This window comes from Triturus cristatus, chromosome 8 (genome assembly GCF_964204655.1).
Source record: "Triturus cristatus chromosome 8, aTriCri1.1, whole genome shotgun sequence".
Taxonomy (NCBI): Eukaryota; Metazoa; Chordata; class Amphibia; order Caudata; family Salamandridae; genus Triturus; species Triturus cristatus.
The window spans coordinates 50,872,833-50,892,190 of NC_140591.1; the positions used below are offsets into that span (position 1 = coordinate 50,872,833).

At 41.5% G+C, this 19,358-nt stretch overlaps 1 protein-coding gene across 6 annotated transcripts in view; it reads left to right on the forward strand.

The window, feature by feature from the left end:
• Positions 1-9,165: 9,165 nt before the first annotated feature.
• Positions 9,166-19,358, forward strand: part of LOC146800041 (uncharacterized) — a 49,353-nt gene continuing 39,160 nt past the window's right edge. For 2 of the 6 annotated variants that reach the window (XM_085620953.1, XM_085620955.1), the window contains exons 1-3: positions 9,304-9,473; positions 16,510-16,636; positions 18,577-18,714. In XM_085620953.1, coding sequence (XP_085477079.1) covers positions 9,450-9,473; positions 16,510-16,636; positions 18,577-18,714 — 289 coding nt within the window. In that variant the 5' untranslated portion in view covers positions 9,304-9,449. Of the gene's footprint in view, positions 9,474-16,509; positions 16,637-18,576; positions 18,715-19,358 lie in introns of all 6 variants that reach the window. The other 4 variants (XM_085620957.1, XM_085620958.1, XM_085620954.1 and 1 more) reach the window with 3 other exon arrangements.

The following is a 19,358-nucleotide window of genomic DNA, read 5'->3' on the forward strand; positions in this document are numbered from 1 at the left end:
AGTGAATTACCTCCGCTTGAATTGTCATACAGATTTGCGCTGCGCAATAACACTTTTATTAGTATGTTACATCATTCCCATCAGGTTAGCAATGCTACAAATTGTTGGATATGTGGCCGACTCCCTCCCCATCAGAACTATAAAGGAATTCTACCTCTTTTTCCATACCCGTTCACACACAACGGCTCCTGTGGAGCATGGTTTAGCCTAATTAATTCTCTGGATTCGAATTCTGCAGTTTATCAAGATAACTGGGTATGGGGACATTTGAATTTAGTTTTACTTAAGGTCTGCTATCCTAACAAGGAGGGACTTCCCAAAAGAACAGGAACTGATCTAGAAAATGAAGTATATGGATTAGGTAATTTTACGCTTAATCTTATGATCCTAAATGTCGAATCCGAAGCTACTCCAATTTTGCCCGCTATGTCAATATTTCCAGTAAAAGGTGAATTATGTGTAAGAAAGAATGGTTCCATACATATGGGCCATAGTAGATGCACCACTGTAGTAGAATTTAGTGATCAAGGCAAGTCTACATTTAGAGCTTCCCGCCATTCCTATTTTATATGTGGTCAGACGGCATATGTACGTTTGCCTCTAGATTGGGATGGTACCTGCTACATTGGATTCCTTTTGCCACCTGTTTTCCTAGCTCCTCCTGATTATCACAGAAATACTCATTTAGTACACAATAGAGAAAGGAGAGATCTCCCAATAGTCGATTACACTGAAACGGCATGGGAAAAATACACAGATTTCAATAAAGGTCTCTTTCCCTATATAGGTACCGTTACTAATAGTAAGCTGATACGTAGATTGACTAGAACCCTTGAAGCAGTAGTGAACGAAACTATTTCCGCCTTAGGCAATTTAACAGAAGAGCAGTCTGCTATGCGGATTGTTGTGCTTCAAAATCGTCTTGTCCTTGACGTCATCCTGGCCGATAGAGGCGGAGCTTGTAGGGTCATCGGATCAAGCTGTTGCATATTCATACCAGAAAATTCGCCATCTGTATATAAGGCCATAACCCGCCTTCATAAGATTGTAAGCCAGATACACCAGAATCCAGGCACCTGGACTTGGTCCGGTTGGTTTTGGAGCGTGATATCAGCCTGGGGATGGAGAGTTCTATCCTTCCTAGGTATTGGCCTTCTCATATTATTCAGTTGCTGCTTATGCCTGCAAAGTGGACCAGCGATTTGTGGTCTGTGTGCCACATCGTGCATTCCACATCAAGATTTCCATTCAAGATCCCGGAAGAAGAAAGAAGAACAAATGATGCTATATGAACAGATCAATGGATTAATGAAGATTGATATCTCTTGACGGGCAAGTAGGGGACAAGGAGGGAATGTGGAAATATGGATTTTTCTGGTCAGTTATGTCCCCTATCTTGGACCCCAACGGTTCTATGTGCATGTTACAAGTACATGTATGTTCCCTCCAGTTCCAGTTATGAAGACGCAAATACATGTGCGTCCACCGTTAACATGTCCTCTGTTGATCCGCCATGAATGGGCCGGATATTCCATTCCTAAGTACGAAAGGCCACTGCCTTTATATGGTTCACTTATGCCATTTTTACAGTCCAGGCAAGTAGGCCCTGATTCTGTCATCAAGCTTTTCTTGCTTTCTGTCTCTGAAGCTCCAGTCCGAGCCTGCATCTGTGACCATGAACTTTGTCTCATTCTCTGCGCGGCTCACGAAGCCTGACATCAGCCTGCTGCCTGCCAAAAACTGTATTTCACCTTCGAAAATTATCTGCTCCGCTCCCTGCCCAATGCATTCCTGTCTAGTAGCTTAAGTAAACATTCTTCCAGCTACCAAGCAAAGGCCCGGCTTCTCTGTCTTCATGCAAATAATTCATAGCCCTGTTACTATGGAAGATTCCGCCCTCGCATCTAGTGTAGACACTTAGACGCTTGTACACGCACTAACAGTCAGTATAGTCAGTATAGTCAGTATAGAATAAGATTCCACTCGAAGAGACCTCTCTTTTGGATAACATAGTTCTTTAAACATAGGATGTTAGATATGATTTGGGATTAGGTTGACTTGACCCTCCAGACTTCTGTCGCCATATGTAGAGCTAAATGTCAAGTCCCCTTCACCCCCTAGTTGCACGTCAATCACACGTCATACTGCTGCGCGCGCATATCAGCCAAATATTTCTGCTGACATTGCGAAATTCTTTCATGTAACCACCCTCTTATGACATCACATCTGATGACGTTCTTTCATCACTCCCAGTTACGCCTATTTTTGCTACGTATGAATATATTATCACCACTATCAATTGTTACGCCTCTTGTATTGGCCTCACTGTAATGCTTATTGTATAAAAGTAATTGATTGTCAATAACGTATGTACTTCACTTCCTGAACCTTCGTGGTGATGGAACCTGGAGCAACCGATTATAATCGACCTCTGGAATAAAGCCCATTCCGAACCTCTAATACCACGGATTCTGCCTCTTATTTACTGAGCTATTTTTATTATGTTTCCGTATCAAATTAAGTCCCGGTAATTAAATTATTTACCACACCGGCATGATCCCTCATTTTGGTCTGGTCTCCTTACTCCCTTTTTGAGGTCTCGCCTAGGCAGCACGCATGCGTTGCTCTGGGAGATGACCTTTAGAAACTGGTCTGCTCCTTTTCAAGCACACTCGTGCTTGTGCTGGCATCCACCTTGCGGGAGCAAGCAGCGGCGCGTGTGGTAATTGAAAACATATGGCTCTCGCGCCGCAGCTACTCACTCCCGCAAGGTGGAGCACAAGCACGAGTGCTTGAAAAGCTTGAATTAGCATGGTCGCTTTCACCACGCTAATTCGAAAGGCGATTGTTAATTAACGCGGCGCCCGGGGTGCTGGGAGCAGCGTGTGACCAGCGCTTGTTTTAAAAGTTGCTTTCCTACCAACGCGTGCTGTGAGAATATTCCCTTTTATTTTCTGTGCACAGGTTTTAGGGTTGACCAGGCTTTCGCTTGTTTAAGTTGTTTTCAACGCAGCTCCTGTTTTAGGAACAATAGCGTTTGTTCCCTTTTTAACTGTGACATTATGCGCACGTCGGACTATGTTTTTTTATCCTAAATCCTCAACCTCTATTATTTTTGCACTCAAAAGCAAATTGCTTTCAGACTGAAAAGCAAACACAAGTTGTGACCTTTTCACTGTATTGTTTAAGTCCACATGGATTTAACAGCCCTTTCAAAACAAATCCTTCATTATATGGGATTTATTGTGCACCAGCATGTTTCTATTTCTTAAAGGTCGAAGCCCGACAGATTACACTGCAGCACACACAAGGGTTACTCATAAAACACGTTCGACCATCGACTACACCTTTACCGACAACGATCTTCTCCCGTACATTGCGAATTTTCAAATAATAGATAGGGCGGAAAGTGATCATCAACCACAATCTTTCACACTATTAGGAACCTTCGCAATTCTAGCGAAAGCTAAGGCGCTGTCTCTTCAAATACAATGCTACAACCTAAAACATCTCTGCTGGAAAAAGGATAGCATTTAGGATATCATTGGTACATACACCAGTCTTCTGGAGAGATTCAACGTGGAGCCATTGAGCATAAAGGCCTGGGAATCCTTCATTCAGGAAGTAAATAAAACATTCTCAAATTATGCCCATGGCCATAAAGCAGGAAGATCTGTTGCCTTGTTGCTAAATTTAAACTGTTTGGGGATAACAAGGCTTTTGCTTATGTACATTGCTGTAATACAGGAGAGGTCTGCGTTATTTCAGAACGAGACCTAGCTATTCGCTGATGTGTGTGGTCTGTGCCTCTCTGTGCTGCGCAAGTCACTTGTGTTAGTTTCTGGTGTTTGAAGTGCCATTAGACTAGCCCTCTCTTTCAATAACTGCTTGGAAGAATTCTGAAATCTTTCTGCCATTTCTTCCCGATCAAATTAATACAGCAGCGATGAAAATTGTATCCATTGACTAATTTTACGATTTTTAGGAAAGCTTAAGATATCGCTCATTGTGTACTCTTTGAAACGATGTATTTGAAATAATCCCGTAATAGCAGGACGTGTTAGTGTACAGTTTGCAGAGTATATCCTTGCTATAATACTGGTACTCAATAGCAGTGTCTTTGTTGGTATGTTCATGCACACGGTATTCAAAATAGAATTATCGATGTCCTCTGTGTGTGATTGCTGTTTGACATAAAACACCTGTCCCAGATATTTTCTACAGGTTCCTCCGAAGGTACTCAGTGTGCAATGTTTTTACCTTTTGTGCATATTTGAGAAAAAATCACTTTATCCAGTTGTGTGGGAGATAACCTTTGTGGAGATTTGGGAAACTTTGTTAATCCACCTCCTAACCCCCCTTGAACCCAGAGAGAACTGGGCACATTTGTGTCATAAGAAAGAAAATAACGTTCACTGTTTTTGTTTATAAGTAGGAGACCATGCACTAAGTTAGGAAATTCTGTTGTAAAATTAGAGTGTGTTTTTGTTTATATAAAAAAAGCATAGTCTATATTTATAGTCTATATCCGTTTGAAAATAGCACATGCGGTTTTGCTGCCATTCACTGGTCATATATTTACTGTTTGGCTTTTTGGGGTTCTGTGTGAGTGTAATTTAAACAGAATCCTACTTGTCACGGACTCGTGATCCCAAATGCATTTTTTATTTTCTGAACGTCATTTTGTGCATTATTACATTTGATGCTATTTAAAACACTCTCAAGAGGGCCTGTCATGAAGCATACATAACAAACTATCTTATAAATATTTAATAAGAATTTAAGTTTGCACAGCCTCATTAGCGCGCAGCGTGCAACGGCTGTTTAGGCCCCTGGGTTTCGGTTTTTCCTCTGCCAGTCTTCTTTTAGTGCACTTCTGATGCACCAGGACAGCTCAAAGGCCGGGCTTGTTTAATTTCAAAATAATTAATAAATACAGGGGCACATATTTGTCTTGCATACCTGTCTGTGCGGCTGCAGAATGCCGGCCTTTACAACCACTAAAGATACCTGGCAGGGGTATACCTGGGAGGGGGAGGTGGGCTGGGTCGTTACACCCCCTAAAAATATGTTCTGTAGTAAATAGTTGGGTATACGTGCTTTCAGTCGGGTAGTGTGATATTTCTGTCGGATTTCACTAGGAATTTGTACATGCTCCCGACAACACACACACTCTGTGAGTGACCCTGGGCTCACAGGCTATGACTCTTGAAGCCTCGGACAGTAAGTAATAACTCTCTTTGTATAACTACATGTCTCTCTCCAAACCCTCCATCTCTCACTCTCTCTCTCTTTCTCTCTCGCTTCCTCTCTCTTCTCTCCGTCCTGTCTATCCCTCCATGCCCTGCCTGCCAGCAGTAATACTTTTTAAAGTTCACATTTTCAGCAACAACATGCTTTCGCAAAATGCCCACTAGGGTGCATTGCAGGATCTTAACCAACAAACGTTTATGCTAAAGCAATATGTTAAAACAGACACAACACAACGCACACATGTGCTGGACATGTGAAATGGGGGGTTGTTAAAAATATTAAAAACTACACAAGGAAAACACTGGACTTTGCTACAGCCAAACTTTGTGTACATTGCTCTTAGCACTGTCTCAGTCCCTCAGTCTTGATATTGAAAACACCACACATTTTATTAAAACATAAGGATCTCTTTATCGTTTTATTCCACACTAACAAGATCTACAAGCGTTGGGTACATCAAACGTTCTTTTTTTCTACTTCGGCTTATCTGTCCGCTTGGCTGCCATAGTTTAAAAATAGCCAAAGCCAATATCTCCACCCTAAACACTTATATGGTCCCAAAGGCGAGATCTATTGGCTATGCCAATGCTTGTTACCCATGCCATTGCCTCCAGTCGGTTCCCTGAGTCTTGGAGAGGAAGCATTCTAAATCCAATTTACAAGTCTGGCTCTCGCTCTGATCCATCCAACTATAGGTTGATTGCATTAATTGATGAGGAGGCAAAAATATACGCATTGAATATCCTGGTGGACCTAGAGGACTGGGTCAGTCGAATCAACCTGATACCTTACACGCACACTGGATTTCGGGCAGGGATGGGCACCCTTGTTAACATCTCTGCAGTTACCCTCCTAGCCAATCAAGCCTTTGCAAAATCTAGGCCCTTGTACGCATGCTTTATTGATCTTAAAGCGGCCTTCGATAAAGTTTTAAGGGCTAAGTTATGGGCAAAAAAGCAAGGCTGGGGGGAACCAACCAAACTCCTGGAGGCTATAATTAATCTCTACTCTCACACGTGGGTCCAAATTAAGAAAGGAGATGGGCGTAGTTTAACCAGCAAGATTCCAACACTCAATTGGCTAAAACAGGGTTGCGTGTTAGCGCCCTGCCTATTTAACATTTTCATCTCAGATCTTGACAAGCACCTTCGGTCAATTCAAGCTGATTCCCCAAAATTGGGCAAAACACCGATACCGTGTCTCCAATATGCGGGCGACATTATTTTGCTAGCACAAACTCCTGCAGGCCTGCAGAGACTGATAACGGAATTAGGAGTTTACACCACCCTGGCACAATTAACGATCAACCATCGAAAAACAAAGGTGATGTGCTTCTCCAAACACAATAAAACACAGAAAAAGCGCACATTTTCCTGGAAAATGCAACCGTTAACCCGGGTAGTTTCGTACAAATACCTAGGTTTCCAATTAGACTGCAACCTCAACTTTAAACTACATCTGGAACACGAACGCACAAAAGCACAACAATTGCTGTTTGCATTTAAGATTTTTTTTAAAAGCTTACAGGCTGTTCTACTGGTCACCTGCTAAAAGTGATTGCAGCAAAATTCCTTCCCTCCATTTCTTATGGCTCAGAAATCCTGAATATTAAAGATGCTTGATTCCAGTCCAGGGAAGACATGGCTTGGCAGTTCGGGCTGGACTGTTCCCATGAGGCACAGGGTCAAGACTGATTTGCATATGGCCATGTCTGAACTGGGGTGGCGTGGCGAGCAAAATAACGATGGATTAAACCCAGATCTGTGACTGGGGGTGAATGTTTTGCCAATGTGCAACATTCCATCCATCATCTTGTGTGTTTTGCTGTTCACCCTATGTGGGAAGGGTATGCCCAGACGTTGGTCCCGTGCTCACTACGCCAGTGGAGTCAAGCTATCTTGGCTGAAGAGGGGTGAAACCCCGAAACCGGTCCTAAGATGCTTGATTCCAGTCCAGGGAAGACATGGCTTGGCTGTTCGGGCTGGACTGTTCCCATGAGGCACAGGGTCAAGACTGATTTGCATATGGCCATGCCTGAACTGGAGTGGCGTGGTGAGCAAAATAACGATGGATTAAACCCAGATCTGTGATGGGGGTGAATGTTTTGCCAATATGCAACATTCCATCCATCATCTTGTGTGTTTTGCTGTTCACCCTATGTGGGAAGGGTATGCCCAGACGTTGGTCCCGTGCTCACTACGCCAGTGGAGTCAAGCTATCTTGGCTGAAGAGGGGTGAAACCCCGAAACCGGTCCTAGGATGCTTGATTCCAGTCCAGGGAAGACATGGCTTGGCAGTTCGGACTGGACTGTTCCCATGAGGTACAGGGTCAAGACTGATTTGCATATGGCCATGTCTGAACTGGGGTGGCGTGGTGAGCAAAATAACGATGGATTAAACCCAGATCTGTGACTGGGGGTGAATGTTTTGCCAATGTGCAACATTCCATCCATCATCTTGTGTGTTTTACAGTTCTAAGCACAGCACAAACCACATGTTTCAAGAGATTGTTTTTAATACCGTCACATACCTCACAGGCACAAATCCACCTTGAATACGGACTAAAAAACCAAATCCCGGCTAGACAAGGTGCACTAGTAAAGTATTACTGGAGGATGAGGGAAGCAGAAGACAACACCTGAGCTCACCACTGTTGGGTGGAAATTGAAAACCAAGCAAGGCTAGTCAACTCAACCACGACAGTTTTGAAAGAATCCCTCTCGGCATTACAGCTAGAGGAGGCCTGGTTTACCCCTACAACATACCCTGGATTGAAATCTGCTGTGAATAACGCCATCAAGCAGATATCGTTATTGATAGATAAAAATACCATCTCAAAAAAATGCCACGCTTAGCCAGTGATACATACCTACCAGATTCTGAAATCACAACTGTACCTGTCCGAACACTTTTCTCACCTGAAAAAGCACTATCTGATGCTGCTGCGAATGGGGTCTTTTCCCTCGAAGGACCTGACCCCGAAATGGAAATACACATGGCCATCCAAGGAATGCCGCCTTTACGGACAAGGGGACGAGTCATTATTACATCTGTTATGCATTTGCCCCTCACTATTAGAAACTCGAAAAACCGTCCTTCGGGAGGCCTTTAGGAAGGAACAAATAAGAACATGCAGAGCAGCAGTCATCAAGTGTCTAGGAAGGTTGTTGATTCCCCTGTGTTGCAGAGCCATAAAATTCTGGAATTGCGGCAATAGAACTGGACAAAAAAGTAATTTAATTTAAGTAGCCCAAAAATAATCTGTACATACACAACTTCCAATCGCACCGATATAACTGTCAACATTTTTACTTAACCAGTTGCCTTCTGTCTGTGTTCACGACCTCGTGGTCTTTTTAATCATATGTTTTTAAATGCATTCTTAAATTATCATGTTCCACGGTGGTTCGTCCGCCCTTTTATGATTTTTAACGATGAAGTTGCATTATGCAAGTCATTTCAACAATGCAAAAGATTAATTGCCCAATGATTTCACTTCCTGTAATGAAACATCACATGAAAATTAAAAGGGGCCTCCTGTCTTTCGTATTGCGCAGGGCACCAAAAATCTTAGGTCCGGCCCTGCAGAATAGGTACCGCTTTGACGGCTCAAAGGGTTTAAAGAGTGAGACCTACTTGTCTCTGAAAGGGTGGATACTGTGAAGGAACTAAAATGAGGAGCAATACATAAAATAAATATAATGAACGTTCTTCCAGGCACACGCTTATTTGTGGTACTCCTTCGTTCATGTTTTCTGCTGTATGCGCATGCGCCGGTTTGTTGCGTATTTCTGTATGTGAGCGTTTCTCTTTGGCATCATGCGCAGTTTGAGAACGAAGAGGAAGTGTAGTATATTTTCTTTGCGCATGCTCAGCTAGGCGTCCCTGGGTGCGCATGCGCACCTAAGAGTTGAGAATGCGCATGACGGTTACTGATGCCATTGGTGCGTGAGTCGGGCGCTGTGTTGTATCACCCTGTAATTCGAGGAGAAAGAAGCCTCGTTATCCTCTTACCTGCGTCTTTACTGAGGGAAAGCCCCACTGTGCGCTTATCTCATTATTAATGAGAGGGCGGGCCCTTGTGTGGGCTATTTCTGCTCACTAATAGTAGAGTATTTACAGCGAGGGGCTCTGGGCCTCTCTACGGTTTGTCACAGTTCAGTATCTACATTTTCACCTGACGTTAACAGGAAGAAATGGCGTACCAGAAATCGGACAAGGTGCGTAATATTTTGTACATAAGCTGGGTGTTTGTATGCAAACATTACGGTGTGCGTGGAAGAGGTCATGGAAACGTTCGCCGCACTCCGTGCAAGCAACGAGACTGTTCTGTGGTAACGGAAACGGTTCTTTTTCTTCCAATTTTTTTCATTTTATATAACGCGAACGCGACACGAAGGTATCTGAGCTTTACATGAGCACCAGTTGTGTTACAGACAAACACATTCATTTTGTTGGGCACAGGGAGATTGTGATTTGCAGAGAATCCGAGGATGTTTACTGCCCCTGCCGAGACTCGAACCCTGTTCCCTAACTTCAAGGTCCACCGCTCTATCCGTTAGGCAACATCCTATATTATGTTCTCCGTCATGTATTGTGTTACATTGAACAGTAGCTATTTTACAGTAGGCACAAATCACTCCCAACTCTAACAGATGAGATATCGAAAGTCACAGATGTGACTCGCCAGAGAGCTTTCTGTTCAGCCAACAGTTCACTAAACAATAGGGGCCCGCTATTAGGCAGCATCGGGCATAAAACTAAGATAGTGCATTAATTTATGCAATAGGCGGATAAAAAGCAACTTCATGGCCAATTTCAAGATGCTCCTAAAAAACAAGAAAGTAAATGTTCTCTTGCAAAATAGTCGAGAATCAGTTCAGTGTTCGTTTGATTACTTGGAGGTGAAACATCTCCCAGTCTAACGCTTCATAAATATTCCAAGCAATATTGTCAAAAAAGGTCTGGCATTTGCATTTTGTTGTAATGAGCATGAGGGGAAGACAAATTGGTAAGATGTTTATTTAGGCAATAAACATTAACCACTTACTCACATAACTGCCATGGGAGGCTGGGAAATGTCATAGCATGGGAGGCTCATGTACACAACAAGGAGTAGGGAATGCAATTACGTCAAGGGACAATGTACAAAATCTATATACATCTCAATAAAGATAGTATCCACTTTTACAAGGCAGTTTTTCTTTCTCATTGCTAGCTTAATATACACAGCGCAAAGACCGAGTATATGGTGCGCCCGTCAGCCTTCCTTCTTCACCAGCCTGGCCTGCTTTGCAGCTGAATACTACAGCCTGCCACTTCTGTTTTCGCTTTCTGATCCTGAAGACACTGTGGTCTGACTGCCTATTGACCGTTTTACAGCCAGAAGTAATAGCGACAAGTAGAAGTGGAAAGACGATGCAACAAAGTGTCCTCTATATATCTTATTTGCATCAAAGTCCTGTACGACCAGTTCACCAGTAGCATCCACGTGAACTGATCACAATTTGAAATATAAAATTTTGTATACAATCTGGAACCCCTTTCACAGAACATTCCTGAAGCTTCCATTGGATACGTCCCCCAATCAAGACCCAACGCATGGGAAATAAGAACATTAAAATCAAAACACAAATTTAAGCTATTTTACATACTTAAAATTTCACATGAGACCGCAACCCCATATATTATACCTATGATATCATACACAATTCCTTTCCAGGTAATCCTAAAAAGTATGCTGTGTTTTGCAGACCATTCACCACATCTTGCGCCCATTTCTTTTTTAGGTCTCGCCTGACCCAGCGCATGCGCTGGTCTGGCGAGACTTTTAGTAAGGGCTTAAAAAAATGCTACCATGCCCAGCCTACAGCTTGCGTGCATGTGCGCGCTTACGAGCAGAGGCGCCATATGGCTTTCCTCTCGCTCTCCCACGCAGGTGCCTCGCTCTGCCTCTCTGTCTTGCTCGCCCCTCCCCCTCCACAGGGCTGCTTGTTATTCCTTCCTCAATAGATTTTATTGGCATCCAAGTTATGTGCTATACGGCCAGTCCACCAGGAACCTCCACACCAGCTGATCACAACTTGAAATATAACATTTTATACATACTCTAGAACTTCTTGCACCGGACACTCCTTAAGCATCCATTGGATACTTCCCCAAGCAGTACCCACCAAGAGGCCTTATATCAAACCACTGCTATTGAAAAAGCATACCCGTGTTAATTTATTGTTTATGCCGTGCTGAAAATGAGCACAAAGAAAAATAAACCAGCAATAACTGTAAAGTATTTTAAAAAATCCCAATTTGCTTTAAGCAGGTTTAATTTTTGCCTGAAAAAAAATGTAATTTTTAAGTTTAAAATAATCGTGAGTCTCCCTTTACAGTGAGTGGTGGCATGCCTGAAACCACAGTGTGAAAACTCAAATACCACAGTGTTGCTAAAGGTTGAGTGGTATGGGTGACGTACTGGTGTTAGTATATGGATTGTAATGATGTTGTATAATACGGTGATTAGGTGGGAGGGATGGAAGACATTTGATGAAGATGGAGGGGAGCTCTTGTTGACTAAGAAGCTGTTAAGAATAAACCTTGTTCTAGAAGAATTCAGCTTGTGTACAATTTGAATTCAACATGTGGCGATAAAGATGGGAGAAGGCTTAGTGTCTCAACACAAGAGACTTCATTAAAGAAAATCCCTGACCTGAGGCAGTGACACTGGAACAAGATAGAAAAGCCTCTGAGGATCCAGCTACAGTGAAAGGCAGTGTTTACGTAATAATTTCCCCAGAAAGCATTGCAGTTTGGGAAACCGAGTGAATTAAAGGTCCAAAGAAACAAGCTCAATACACAAAGGAGAAAAATAAGACCACACAAACCAGTATTAATCATGATTTAGCAAGAAACTGTACTATATTATACATCTAAAGACTACATATAGAATATTTTGTTTTCTCTTTGCCTTTTAAACATGTTAATCTCTTTCGGTTATAAGTGAAGAATTTGTGGGTGCCATACAAAAATATAATTTTCCTGTAAATTTTTATTTCTTCAATGTTCATGTTCAATGTTCATGAATTTAGGGTGACCTGTTCAGTATTGAGCTATGCTCCTGTCTTGGACATTGCAACAGCTGCAAGGAATTTAGTAATACTAGACGAAACAAGATTCAGACAGTTACCCCAGCTACGTCTTATCTTCCCAATTGTATTCCCTGTATGGTCAAATCCATGGGACCAGTTTGAGTGTGTAAAGAAGCACATCACCTTTGATGCACTGATTTAGGACCAAGACTATACATTTTAGATAATGTACCAGAATTGTCTGCTGCGGATGCTAGGGGTTTGAATGATTTTGAAATTTGCGAGAAAGTTTAATTTGTACCTGAGATTAAGAACTGCATTAGAGACATATAATTTTGGAATGGGAGTGTAGAGGAGTGATGAGAGTTTAGGCCTATGAAGATTTGCTGGTTCATGTAAGTTTGGTGGTCTGACAGATTAAAGGATCGGGGATCAATTTATGGTGCACTGCAGAAATTATCAAATAAGGGAAGAACTTTGGCAAATGGATGGTTCCCCTCTTTCTGCAGTACTGACAGTAGCTAAAAGAGTAGAGCATATCTTAGTGCTTTTAAAACAAAAAAAAGGACAAGTTTGGAAATGTGTAACTAATAAACAGCAAGAAAAACAATAATGATGAATGGAGGGAGAAGCAAGAGAGTGTAATGCAAAAGGGGTTTGCCATAATTGCAACCAAAGTGGTCATTGTACATTGCCATACTTATCAGGGTGTTTTTTTTTTTTACAATTTATTTTTCTCAAAATAAATTAAATACTGACACCAACACCAATCCAAACACTATTGTTAAAAACAAAAATGAGCCAATTTAGGGTCAGGATGCAGATGTTGAGATCAATAGTTAAGACATATTTAGTCAAATACAACAGTTTAACCATCTGACATATGTTTGGCAATAAGTACCTGCCCATTACAGCTCACTTTTATACTTCCCTTAGATCTATGCATAGGCATAAACTACCACTTGGTTTATTTGCTATAACCACAGGAGCAAGCCATTTGGGGGCCTCTACAGTTTGAGTAACATTAGCTTCACACATCCTCCTTAGTTCTTCCTCAGCAGCATCTTGAAGGCCAATCAGAATTCTCCTCACCTTCCTAGTTAGCACAGGTTTAGAACCCTTTTTGATCTTTTATCTGGAGAACATCATTTTTCAGGCAGCATCATTTGTTTTTGAAAATTGACTTGGAGGTTTTCCTCTGACGAAACTTCAAATATCTCCTTTATTTCATTTACTGAGATGAGAAAACCAGAGTTGAGGTCAAACATTATTTCGTCTATTTTCTGATGTGACTATCCCAAAATGTTATCTCCTTTAGTGGCTACATAAATCTTCCAGTGTGCTAATCAGCCTTTATATTTTATGCTCTCTAGAAAATATAATTTAATTTTAATTGGTTCTCCTCCATAACCACCACAATTAACGTCTAACCTCTGTAAAGCCACATTTTCTCTTACATTTTTAACATATGTGGTCCAGGAAACAAATGTGAATTTAGAACAGGTTAGCACTACATCCCGACATGGGGAGAACCTGGAATGGGACAGCTAAGATGACTAGAGTTGTAAGATATTGGCCGATATTAATCCAAAGCGCCTCAAGCCCAGTATGTTCTTGGTTCCTGGATAGTCATTTTGACCAGTCATTTTTTTTTGTGTTGGCCATTGATCTACTGCTCAGAAACTAAATAAAGCACAACAAAGTTATTCACCTTTTGGAAAATTCACTTCTTCTACTTTGAGACAGTCTCCTTTATTGTTAATTAAATCAGAAGATAGTTACACCCCTTGCCCCAATAATAGTAACCTTCAGCTCCATGTTGTTTGTTGGCACAGGAGGGCATTGCTCCTGCACAGCATCCTGACTTTCTTGCTTATGTGCAGTAGACAATACACCTATGGACCAATATACTTGCTTCATTACACTTTCAGTCAAATGATAATATTTGTTACCCTTCTATTTGTATACAATGTAAACTGTACATCCTGGTGCTGGATTGTGAAGAACCAGATCAGCAAAAAACAGACATTTGGCAAAAAGTAGTAGGTGGTGGCAGCAGTGTGCTGACCGTCTGATACAAATGTGATCCACAAAAGAAGTAAGAACGTATGACCCTAATAACAGAAAAAAACGTTAATAGCCACCTCAGAGACACATGTACATCTAATGACTTAAAATGGATTTTACTTGCATAGTGATTATTCTCTAAAATGTGCATGACTTATAGTGGACAGTGCTGCCATAAAAAAAAAGTTGATTGAGGATCGGGTAGTGTTTTTGTGAGTTTTAGACCTCCTCACCCCCAGAATTGCAGATTTAAAGCATGCTGAGGTATCACATGGGTATTTCATTGTATTACCTTCTGCTTGAGTTAGATATACTCCACTGTAGTTTGAGCAACGTCTATGTAAATGTTTTGTAGGGCAGTGTATCCATCATTTATTGTCTAAAGCTTTCCCTGATTTTTCCAGTTAGTTATAAGGATTCTACCAGCTGTTCACTATTGAAATTCCTGAGGCCGTTCTTGTCTTTTTGTAGGTCCTATTTTACCAATGCTATCATTGGGGGCAAGTGCATTCAAGAATTTAAAGAAGTTACGATACAGATTTTGCACCTAGTGTGGATAATGACTCGGGCAGTACTTTATTTTTTACTACCAACAGTCGCGCAAACTTTTCTGTCCAAGTATTTTTCAACAAAGCATGTGTCTCAGTAAATATGTCCAGTGTCTCTGAGGATCTAAGTATAGTCAGTGGCTAGTACATATTCCAGGGCTTTTCACTGTGAGTGCCTGATGGACTCTGGCCTTTTAAAGCAGTAGTGTATTCTCAGAGTTCAATTTATCTCCCCTACTATTTACTTGTAAATCTGTTCACCGTGGACATTATCAATTACTACATTTTGTAATTACAGGTGTACCGCTATGTGTACTGCTGCATCAAGTCTGTACAGTTAAGTAGGTTTCTGGATATTTCTACATTTTAAAATTCCAGCTGCATGTAGATTCGACACATGTGTACAGTTGAGTCTAGTCATTATCCGTTATCTAGGTTTTTTGGGGGGTCACCTTAACTAAAGATTGATCATGGGTGTCTTTGTCAAGTTCACATTTGTATAAGATCAACAGATCAATTCCCTACACCTGCCCACATATTCAGACTTGTAACGCTTCACTGTGACTCAGTTCTGTAATCTTAGTTTCCATGTTTACTCATAACTGCTAACACTCTTAATCCCATAACATGAAAGGAGTTCGTTTTTAGCTACTTAACCTGGGGACTACTGCATTCATAACACCAGCCCTCAGGACCAACATAGTGAGAGGATTAGTACTCTGCACACTACAGAATTACTCTGTAGGTTCTTAGAAGATAAAATAACTACAAATGACATAGAACATGGTGTTCATACTTTAAAGAGCACATCACGTCAAATCGGGAGGCCAAGCACCTTCACTTTCTTTCCATGTAGCAGACTTTAACGTTTAATGTCATTTGCCTAATCCAAAAGGCGTAGGCTACTTTTTAATGCTTTTTTCACAATATGCCTTTGGACAAGATCGAAGATCTTCAGCAGATGAAAAATGAACAGGGAAATAAATGCAGGTGTGCTCATCAGGAGGGTTGACTCTTCCAAGTTATGGGTCCCAACAATTGTATACCATCAGCCTAGAATTAAGGTTACAAAGCAGCCACCTGGAATTCAGAGAAGTCATCAAACCTCGTCTGCCACCAAGTGTTTGCTTTACTCTAACTCACAAAACAGCTTGTGGCCCAGACACGTGGATGTGCTTTTGTACCTGCAACACACATTTCAAATGCATCTGCAGTTATTAAACAGTGAATTGGTATTGGGGCGTCTCGTGACCAGTGGCAACTCTGACTAAACAATAAAACATTTAAAGATGCGAGGAGTTTCTAGCATTGGTATTTTGTTCATTTGAAGTACCACCTGTACCTTGATAGATTGGAGGAAGATGGGGTCTTGTGCTTAATCTGTGATAGAGTGTGGCTCGTCTGTCACCATCATTACTGTATCATCATGTAGCGTTTGAGTGATCCAAATGCTATAGGAAAGAATACCCTGCATTATCTTATCAACATTGTTTCTGTATTGTGGCTGACTGTCTAGTTCGGAGTATGGCATAAGTGTATGTAATTAACAATCCTTACAGGCGCTGCTTACATTCCAGGATGTTGTTGCCTGTTTCTCTCGGGAGGAGTGGGAGCTTTTACAAAAATGGCAGAAGGATCTTTATGCAAATCTGATGAAAGAAATTCACCAAGTCTTGCTGTCACTAGGTAAAGTTGCACCAAATTGATTTTTTAAGGTTTGCACATTCTGTAAATTACTGGCCAGTTTACTTCTTTACAGTGCTTATAGTGAGTGTTTTATATAGTCCCTTGTTTTTATCTTCACTATTTTACGCTCATTGGGCTTTTTTTTCTCTATTTGTTTTTGATGTATTATGTGTAATTAACTACTTCATGTTTGGTATAGTAGGGCATGACATCAAAGTACCTTTATGTATTTGGTGTGACTTCAGACTTCACTTGTACCATAACTTGAATCCTCATGATCAGTGCATTAATATCAGCAACACCAGAGGCAAGGAATATTGGCGATGTGTGTGGGGAGTAGTCAGTGTTCTAGGCTTGGGTGGGACATTTTACTCCCCGGATGCCCAGAACATACTGTTGGGGTCAAAGACAACAAATATTCATGGTTATTTTGTCTTTTGGTAGGCAGATCCAACCCTCGCAGCACTAGCCCTTTGGCTGCCAGATTACAGTTCTGCAGTGTGGTTGTGGGAATGAGGATTTTCTGCTGTTGTTAAGGCAAGACATGTATCCCAATGTATTAGATTTCAATCTTGAATATTCGACTCATAAACTCGAAATCTTTCATGTCAGGACAAATGCTCTTTAGAACTACGGTGAGCTGCAAATTCAGCGTGGTTTAGAGACCGTGGTTCCAGTGTAAAATGCTTACAAAAGCATGTAAATATAGCTATTTGTGGTGGTTTATATTGTTTCCAGAATACTCCTTGATAGTATGCACGTTAAAGCATTTAAAGTAACATTGGTGAATGCTTACATTCAAATTAAAATGCACCCCAAGATAGTTGCAATTTGAAAGAAAATGTGTGATAGGTACAGACAAATTTGCCAAACTATCATGCAATTTGTTTGTTTACTAAATGTTTACAAAATATTTTTGCACCTTAATAAAATAGATGAAGGTTAGAGACCGCTTTGCTAAACTATGGTGCCGTTGTAAGGAGAACGTTGTAGGCCATTTCTGTAAGACATCAAGTTTGATGTATGACCATTAAAGAAAATAATGGCGAAGCAACTTAAATCTATAATGGGCAACTTCTAACAAAACAATTAAGGCCCCATTTTTAAAGAAAGTCTCAAAAGTGCTATGCCTTTGCATGAGTGTGGATTTACGACTGTCAGGATTTCACAAGAGTTTGCACAAGTTGGTGTGGAAACATTCAGCAGTTGCAGTTTTCTATGCATACTGAAAATCTGTTGAGAAAGTACAAATTTCTCCTTGGAGCCACCCCATTGATATTCATAAACAATTAATCATCCTGCCTATGTGCGGCGATCGCAAGTCAGATTTTGTGCAATACCTTTACATTACTTCGAAAAGGACATGAAGTACATTTGGTAACAATGTATAATTTAGTAGCCAAAGAAGAGGATAAATTACCAATTCCATCAATTTACTTTAAAAAATGGAAAAAAATACAAACATCCTTAACAAGTTACAGTATAGGAAGCAATGTGATATTTAAAAACATCCTTCCCAAACCCTTTAAAAATAAAATTCAAGTTAATAATAGGGAGGCAAAGGGTCATGTAACAATATAGGCTGTAGCAATGTAAGATGGACAGTAGAACACCATGCCTCCAAGTGCATCTTGATCTCCAGTATCCTATTATGCCCTGTAGGTAGCAGTTGATTCAGCTCTTTTCCGGATCTTGCTGACAGGATATGGGAGCACTGCGATCAGCCTGTTTAAGGCTGGTTTCCTCTTAAAATCACGCCAGAACCTTTTTAAAGAGGATTCCTTCAATGTTCTAAGGGAGGAGAGTATTGTCCGTAATTTCCTGGCTGGAAATATTTTTCTTTTTGTGCAAAATACCATCTCTTTTTGTGAACTGCCCATATTGCGGCAGAGAAATGGCTAAAACAGACCCTCACCTGATCTGTATCCTGTGTTTGATAGATTTTCATGACCCTAGCCAGTGTTGTCGCTGCAGCTTCCTCTCCAGGGGCACCCTGAGGGAGCTTGTGAAGAATGCCTGTATGACCAAGAAGAAAGGCGAAAAAAGCAAGCTAACTGCAAGGACATTCGAGGAACGAGGTGAGGCCGCTCCCTCTACCAGTGCCTCTTTCTCGCTCTCTGTTCAGTAAAGGACATTTGCAGTGGGAGGGATCAACCTGGCTGGTGAGGGCTGTTAGTCCGAAACCTGTCTGAAAAGTTTCAGCGCTCCGTCCATCATCTACTTGTGTTTGCTTTGTTCGCCCTAAGTTGGAAGGGTATGCCCAGATGTGGGTCCCTTGCTCACTTTGCCACTGGATTAAAGCTAGTCTGGCTGATGAGGGCTGTTAGCCAGAAACCGATCCCAGGATGCATGTTTCCGGTCCAGGGAAGACATGGCTTGGCAGTTCGGTCTGGACTGTTCCCATGAGGCACAGGGTCAAGACTGATTTGCATATAGCTGTGTCTGAACTGGGGTGGCAAAGTGAGCTAAAGAACGATGATGGATTCAACCCAGATCAGTGACTGGGGGTGAGTGTCTGAAAAGTTTCAGCGCTCCGTCCATCATCTCCTTGTGTTTGATGGAATCCTACACGGACGTGTACATTAGCAACAGCTGCTGGTGACTGTAGCTTTTTGACAAAATTATTGTAATTGCTTTTTTACAGAACACTGGCATCTGCATCAGCACACAACAAGGGGTTTACTGCAGCTGGGTGGCCTGTTGGTTGTCTTGATATGAAAAT